At 37.4% G+C, this 8,842-nt stretch overlaps 1 protein-coding gene across 2 annotated transcripts in view; it reads right to left on the reverse strand.

Annotated features, from left to right (window-relative positions):
- Nucleotides 1–8,842, reverse strand: part of LOC106457000 (mediator of RNA polymerase II transcription subunit 30-like) — a 37,277-nt gene that overhangs the window by 19,712 nt on the left and 8,723 nt on the right. For both annotated transcript variants that reach the window (XM_013916385.2, XM_013916387.2), the window contains exons 2-3: nucleotides 6,245–6,626; nucleotides 5,658–5,822 (exon numbers count right to left, since the gene is read on the reverse strand). In XM_013916385.2, the coding sequence (XP_013771839.1) occupies nucleotides 5,658–5,822; nucleotides 6,245–6,568 (489 nt within the window). In that variant the 5' untranslated portion in view covers nucleotides 6,569–6,626. The remainder of the gene's footprint in view (nucleotides 1–5,657; nucleotides 5,823–6,244; nucleotides 6,627–8,842) is intronic.

The raw sequence follows: 8,842 nt of genomic DNA on the forward strand, positions 1-8,842 counted from the left end.
TAAGTTTAAAACTGAATCAATATTTTACTTTCATGATAAATCTTATGCACATGGCTCTAGGCTAGGTGCTCCCACACTGCATCCTTACTTTAGGTTTATTATACCAACACTCGCTACACTTATGAGGTTTCACGGCCCCCTTCCAATCCCATCACTAAAATCGTAATGGGCAGACACTAATCGGATTATTCTATCTGAATAAATACCTTTTGGATTTTATGAATCCTCATATTTGGAGAAATCAAGTGTGAAGCGACACACAGTGGCTTTTATATAGGTAAGATGATCACAGACACTTTGTTTTAAAGTAGTGAAAACGGACAAATTTTACCATTTTCAAAGTCAGTATTTGTTAGGGAACATCACAATATCACAGACAACAATTTCTTTATTTTCCACCCCCAACACAAAGTTCTACACTCATACATGTATACACAATGAACAGATTTACAACAGGTTATAACTATAATATGAAGGCAAGACATAATTGTTGTAAAATGTTTCAGTGTCATCAATAATTTTTTCACTCTAATAATTTGAGATTCAAAGGTATTTCACCTCCAGTCCTGAAATCCTATGAAGAACCTGAAATGTAATGACTATAAATAATGAAAGCTAACATGTTCCTACACTGAAAATATATTTCCAATAGATACTTACCTAGCCACTTTTGCTCACCACTAGTCTTGAACTCCCACCTACTTCCACTTGTATAACAGCTGCATTTAAGCATGCAAATTAGCATGCGACAACCCTCCACCAATAGGAGTGCTACACATACTTCAATTACAGCTGACTCCCTCTAAGCAGTTGAACCCAATCTTCACTTTGACATTAGGCATGAAAATCAACACTGGAAATGGAGAAGACAAATGGGAAGTATGAGCAGAAGTAAGTATCTATCAGAAATATGTTTCCAGTGTAAGAAAATATTAACTTCTGATACATTTACATACCTCTTCTCACAATTACAGCTAGAATCCCACAATGAGCAGGTGGAGAGACTAGTGTAAAAGCAACTGAAGAGCCCCCATGGAGAGTGCCACCTCAATGGAGAGGAGACACACATCTGGGAGACTGCACTACATCTGAACAAGATATACTCCTTGCCTAAGTGGAGCCAACTGGTATTGTGTTGTGCAATCAAAGAGCAGAATAAATGATCCATCCTAAATCATAAAGTAAGAGAAATGTGTGTAGAGAGGCTAAGGCATGTCATACAATAATCGGGAGGTCAACTCCAGTCCAGACCACTGGCACTGGGAGAAACTCAACTCGCCCCTGGCAGGAGGAGGGTCCTCAACCATTCACTTCAGATGTAGGAACCAGAAGGAAAGAGGAGCCTCCATTCCAAGAATCTAAACAAATATGTGTGCAAATTCAACAACCTGGAACAATAAACCCTGGGAATTTACATCCAGATGACATCATGAAAGTGGAAATGCAATGTGGAGAGTCAATTCCATTCCACGACCAATTGACACTGGGGATATAATATCCAGTCCACGGTAGGATGAAGTTCCTAGCCTACTCACATACGAGGACTTATCTGGTCCATCTCCAATCAAAACCATTTACCCAGAAACTGATATCCAGGCAGCAGTAGGGAGGTAGGGTTCCCAGCCGGAGGGTCAAAATGCAAAATAGATTGAAAAATTCAGTCCAGTCAGGCAGCATCTGGAATAAAACATCAGACCCATGGCAGGAGGGTAGTTCCACTTTCTACACAGGCAGAACGACACTACCCTACTCTCAACTGAGTTGAATTGTGCACACTCAGGGGGATTCCTCCATGATCCACCACCCCAGCAGCTAGGAGCTGGGAAGTGGTAAAGACTCCCATACTCCACTGGAAAAAAAGGGGCAAAGAAATGCATTGAAGAGTCTGGAAGAAGGTATCAACAGAGGAAGTGACCACAAAACCCTATTTTGAAAAGCAGATCGTTCATGATTCTGGCAATCCAAGGAATGTTAGAGATGGGCAGCAATCTTTTTCTGTTTTACTCATGTTAGTCCATGAGTGTAGGGTCCAGTACTAACATATTTATGAACAATAAACCATGAGAAAGAACCTGCAGGTAGTCTTGTGGAACACCCATCTCAACAGTGAGCATGATAGACTTCATAGATATCACGGTGTGGATTTTGGATATCAGTATACCTGGACAGGCACCACTCGCCACGGAGCAGGATTCATAGCATGTGAAGTAGGCCCTTGAAAAAAAAAAAGAAACAAAAATAACTTATCCACTCAGAGTCATACAGACGTATGGAGAATAGCTATAGGGAAAAACAACATCTGGCTAAGCAGGAAACTGCCAGATAGTGCAACACCAAAGTGTGAGAAGTGGTCCACATGCCAGCTTGGATAATATTGCCTCTAAAGAATGACAGAAATGAACAGCTAAGAACATTGGTATGTGACAGATCAGATGGTATGATACACACAACTGGCAAAATTCAGAAGAAAGGAAGGAATATGCAATATGGATAACCTGACAAACCCAACTAGTAGGAGTGATAGGAGAATATCACAGGAAATTGACAGATTCCAATAGATAAACAAATGGAAGGGTGCTCTGCATGAAATATAACACCATAAAGCATCGATTGGACACAGAAGACAATCCAGATTAAAGTGGGAGTAAATATGTGATATGGAAGAGAAATCACTGGTGAGAAAACACATGGAAAAACAGGAAAATGAAAGGTCCATCCTATCTCAAGCAATGGTTGAAAATGGCAGACCCCTCTCAAAGAACCATGTAAAAACAGATATCTGGAGAAGGGAAGAATCCATGCCAGATAGACTAATGATGGAATACTCTCCATGTATGTTGATACACAGTCATGGATGAGAAACAAACAGTGTGAGACAACAGGGATGCTACACATGTGGATATTCCCGAAACCACTTGCAACGGACTGGACAAAAGCTATACATGAAGCCAGAGCGTGGGAACGGAGAAATGAATTCCACTGAGTAAGGTTGCCAGAGGAGGGACTGGGAGAGAGGGAAAGGTAATGGAGGTTATTCCTGGAAATAAAATGGGAGATGGAAACCGTGACTGAGCCAGCCAGAAAGGAGCCACAAAAAGGACCCAACACAGAGTGGATTGGATGAGAGAAGTTACTAGGCTATGCATAAAGGAAAGGTCCTTCCAATCCTGACTGAACGCATCCAAGGCCAAAGCCAGAGAATGTAAAACTGGGCACCAAACAAAATAAAGCTAGGCATTCAAAAATGAAGCAAATGCACCTAATTGAGGAGTATCCAACTGAGAATATAGCCATCAGAACACCTGGAGGTTGAGAGACCACTCCTTGGGTAGAATCTTGTCAGGATTGGACAGACGATCTACAACAAGATTGAGGGCATCTGGTATGTGACAAGCCAGCAACATGACTTTGATGGATCTGAGCCAAGAAGAGGAGATCAAGAGTTCAGGAACATAAGGACCAGGATAGAGTGCGTCTTGCACCACAGAGCCCAACAAACATCAAAGAGTACCAAAATGTTGATGTGAAGATTTAACCACTCCTGAGACTAATGGCCCAAGATCTTCTGTGTAATGTAGCATATATCCCATCCTGAGAACAAGGCATCTGTGAAGACATGGCCATCCACAGGAGTAGAAGGAATAGGTACTTCCAGAGTCATGTTGTCCCTGTCTAACCACCAGAGGAAGTCAGACTGAAAGGAATCAGGAAGTGATATCTATAAATCCAGAGGGTCTCTGCTCAAATGCCAATGATCCGAGTTCAAAAACACTCTATGAACAAGATATTGAGTGAGGTAGATAACAGACTTCTCCACCTTCATAAACCAACCCACCCGATCAGCTTCTCTGAGGAGAAGTTGGATGTGTGAGGAAGCCTACAAAGGATGGAGGGAGCAGAAGCCAGCCATTCATAAAATGATGGGATTGATAAACATGATCCTCATGGATGAAACATAGAAAATGACATGAAGCCCGAGCAGAAGGTTGTGAAGATAAGTGACAGACACATGAAAACTTGTTATCCAAAGCCCTGGAAGAAAGGCCCATCTGAGAGGCAGTTAGGATTCTATAGTGAACCAAGGCACATTGAGGAAACAATTCAGACAGGAGAGATGAATCACAGGATGCCAATCCCCAGTCTTCTTGGGGAATACAACAAGTCAGGAAAAGAACCAAGAAAACACAAGAGAAACCTGTCTGATGACACCCATGATGAGAAGGACTTGAATCACTTGTGTGAGATGCTAATGGGAAATGGGATCTTAAGGGGGGGATGAACTGTGACAGGGAACAAGGTGGAAAGTGTGAGGAAAAAGAGGGATAGTTTTTTCTTACAAAACTCGAATAACCCAAGGATCAGTGATAAGTCTCCCACACTTCTGAGAAATGAGCAAACCTGACTCCCACAGGGTAGTCACTGGTAATGCTGATGTCATACAGGGTGAAGGTGAACAAGAGTACGACATGTAGATGTGGTCCAGGAAGGAGGAGGATGGAAAACAGGAACTGGAGAAGGAGGAGGTTGAGACAACGGGAGGTAAGGGAAGATAGGAAAGTATACAGTCTAGTGGATTCAACACAAGGTTGGGACAATGGGAAGTAAGGGAAGATAGGAAAGTATACAATCTAGTGGATTCAACACAAGACTTCAAGATGTCAGGAAACCCACCAAAGATAGTGGATCTCAGAAAAGGGGTTGATCAAAGATCTTGCAAGGAAGTCAGTGGGAGGGGGAGATGCATGTTGCATGTGTCAACAAAGCCTGCACAGCAAAAGGATTGGGGTGAAGCTGTCCAAGTCCCCAGGCAATGGCAGAATTGCTTGTAGATTGGAAGATCCCTCAGCCTGCATGAAAAAAAAAAAACATCTTCTGACAAACTACAGCTGACACTTCCTCCACCGATAATGCCACACCTGCAGCCACTGTTGAACATCAGTACCATCTGTAGCCATTGTAGTCATAATAGTAAATGATGAATTCAAAAATATTGAGTGACTACCAGTAATTGAGGGAGAGACAGAATTCATAACCAAATAAAAATCCAACTCAATAGTGGATTATAAACAATATTTTGAATTGCAAAATTCAGTAACCAAATATTTTCAAAATACACTAAAGAAAAGAAAGGTGAAATAATGCACTAGGTATTAACATTGTTGTGCCAAATTGAGAAGTGAAGAGTGGGTACAACTGCATAGAGGGAGTCAGCTGCAATAGGAGGGTGTGTTGCACTCCTTTTGATGGAGGGTTGTCACATGCTAATTTGCATACTTAAATGCAGTTGAACCACATAGTATATGCATGGAGTTAGATGGGAGTTCAAGGCTAAGGGCAAGCACAAATTTGTGTACTAGAGGGCAGTCAAATCAAGAAATGTAATTAATTGTATTAGAAACTATCTTGAAGTGAAACATATGCTATAATATGGACTACACTTTTATTCACCTGGTTTAAAGTGTGTAATATTCCATCAAAGCATGTGTTGGGTGTCAAAAAATTTGTTTTACAATGTGATAAAAGTTATTTCCATTTCTGAACTTATTAAATTCACATTTTCTAGTAATGAGACCCCCCCAAAAAAATTTCAACTCAAGTGTATGATAATAAAACTCAACTCTCCTATGTCCAGTCACTGCAAAAAGAAATGTACTTACGTGAACATCAATGTGTGTGTATTCTAACTCTGCAGAGTTTTCAGTGAATATATCATAGATTTTTCTTAATCTTTTGAACATAATAGCAATTGCCTTTAAAGTCTCCTGAAGTTTCAGTTTCCTTTCTTCCTGACCTGTCATACTCTGTAATGTTCCATTTGGTGGCTACAAAAAACAAGAGAAAAAGAAAAAAAAAGACTTTCACAGGCACATTAAAGCCTGCATTACTACATAAAGATAACTGTTACACAAGCCAAACTTAATAAACATTGAGTATATTTGTTAATTTTGAAGTCCATTTAACACATTCTTACATGTACATATAAGCTGTAGTCAACAATAATAATTTCAGGAAGTTTAAAGACCTGGCTGTTATCTAGAACATGGTTAATTAATTACCAAATACAATTACACAAAAGTTTATTATACAGATGATCAAACTATACGAAAGTTGTACAAAACTAATTTAAAGTAAATGAAAGTATATGCACACAGATGTATAATGTGCAATGTTAACTACATGAATCAGTAGATAATATTGCTATAAATGTGGCTTTCTGGCATTTAAAAAAAAAAAAGAAAAAAACCTGTAGAAGTTTCAAAATTTGGAAGAGTTCTGTTGTTTTGGAAACAATTTCTTGAACAGTTTCTTGACCTAACCGACATAAAATGGCCATATTAACATCCCGATGAGTTGGAGTGGGTTGTCCACCATCTGGACCTGCATTCAGTGAACTTGTCCCTCCACTATCACCCATAGATGCCTGATCTGAAGGTACTACTGGTCCAATTCCTTGGGGTCCTCCAGTAATTCCACCAAACCCCTGAGGTGAGGGTTCTGGGTAGGATTGTTGCGTTGTTGAATACGTTTGGTCTCCTCGGCCTACTGAATGCCGAAAAGGGGATGCCATTCTTTCTCTTCAACTGGAGTAACTTACATTTACCTTCTTGATTATTATACACAAAAATCTGAAATTATCAAAATTATTTATGTACTACATTCTTGCTATCAATTATAAAGCAATAATGTTCATCACTTATACTGTTTTGAGTATTATTATAAAATCAATAATCAATTCCAGAACTTCTGCATGTATTTTACATGACACATTTGAAAAATGACTAAAGAATACCACTATCTACCCTTACAAAATTTCAGCTTACACAAAATAATCCATTCACATATTTAGCAAATATTTCCACTCAACTCATAAGAACCTAACTTAAAAGCTTACTCCTTGAGAAGTCTTTTGACATAAATATAACATCTAAAACATCCTCCTTCAAAATAAATTATTTCTAATTCTAAATTATTATTGATTGCCAAATTCTCAAGATACAATTCCAATATTCTTCATGATGATAATTTTACAAAGTTACTAATAAAATACATCAAACTGCAGTGCAAGTACTTTCAGAAGTCATTTCAAGAGTCATGCTCCAATTATCTGAAAAGCTCAAATACATTATTTGAAAAAAAAATCATTTATAAAAAGTCATGGCTTTATGAGAGATAATCTATTCAGTTCTCTAATAATAAATAACTTTGATACTTAGTTTTCATGAGGGAAAAAAAAACAGTACAAATGTTAATGTCCTTGAGATTATTTTCCAAGTTCATTTTTTTAACTGAAGATACTCTTGGTGACTATTGGGTAGCTAAGATAAGCTAAACAAATTGACTTTTTAATCATGCAATTTTATCATGGATACAGTCTAGACCCAATCACCAAAAATATGAATGTCACCATTTCTTTTCTTACCATTACAACACTAACAGCAACCACAGGCATGTATATTTCTGAAGAAATAACAATGTACAATAGTAAAAACATTCAACATAGCAGCTATGAGCATACTGCTTTTGTCTTTCATCCATCCTATCTTTTCCTTTCTGTGTCAGAAAAGAATTTAAATTAAATGCAATGTATAACAATTAAAATATTAATACATCTGCTCCAACATCTTAAGCTTTGGACACTAAACTAACATTAGTGCTATTAAGTCAATACTTTCCAAATTCCAAGCACATACCTTACAACTTTGGCTGTTACTGTTTGCCCTTACTGAAACAAGGCACATCTTTCAGCTAGTAAATGTAATTGTCAGGATGAGAATTTCCTGTTTAAAATGTTTGGGGTATAGGCTCCTAACCTTTCCGAGCTTTTACACATTGCTAATTATCAGACAGAAGACATATTTATAATTTAATTCAGATTAATTAACACAAGCTTTTATTTTAATTCTATATTTGGAAATATATGTACCAAACAATCCCAACAAACATTAATAATTAAAACAATTATTTTTATAGCTATCTTTTGTTTACCACACCACATATTGTTTACTGCAGTTGTCTTTCAAGCCCCTTGTCTTTAAAATATCTATATTTGACAACAGTAACAATAGTAACAGAGATGGCATCATCTTATATTTTTATACTTATTTTAACTTTTTACAAACCTATTACTGATTAAATTTACACTCAACCTTACATCTCTTCCTTATAAGAAAAAAAAAATATATATATATAGTAAGGCAAGACCAAATTAATTTTTTTTTTCAAGGAGTAATGATATATTAAAAACATTGATGTTTTTGTGTAAATTTGGAGATGATTATCCTCACCTTTAATAGATAAACTAATTAGCAAGACATATTGTTTAATAGAATTAGAATTTTTTTTTGTAAGAAATCTTCATCTATTGGACAAACTTATTAACCCCCCCTTTTGCATGGTTCTTCTGTAACAACTTGAAACTTGTTCAGCCTCAGATCCATAGTTGGAACTGTAGGTTCTGGGATCAAACCCCCAAATAACATATAATAGTGTTAAGAAATATCTTGTAGTAAGTAAAAATTTGCTGATGATGCTAGTTGAGAGCTATATACATCTGCTGCTGTGTGATTAATAGCAGAAACTGTATTATTTGAACAATGTTTGTGTGTGAAAGAACATTAAGCAACCTCTACAAGTTAAGTATTAGATCGTCAAGAAATTAATGTCGCATTTTGGAACACTTTCATTAACCACCCCCCAATAAACGTACATCATGTATAATAGTTAAACGAACCGCCTAAACGTCACGTTAGTGTAGCTTATATAATATGTAAAGTGTATTATACTCTAATCCCTTATAGTGATGACACACGACGAGATACACATTCGACATGTAATGCTTTTT

The sequence above is a fragment of the Limulus polyphemus genome, unplaced genomic scaffold (assembly GCF_000517525.1).
Source record: "Limulus polyphemus unplaced genomic scaffold, Limulus_polyphemus-2.1.2 Scaffold279, whole genome shotgun sequence".
In the NCBI taxonomy this organism is placed as follows: domain Eukaryota; kingdom Metazoa; phylum Arthropoda; class Merostomata; order Xiphosura; family Limulidae; genus Limulus; species Limulus polyphemus.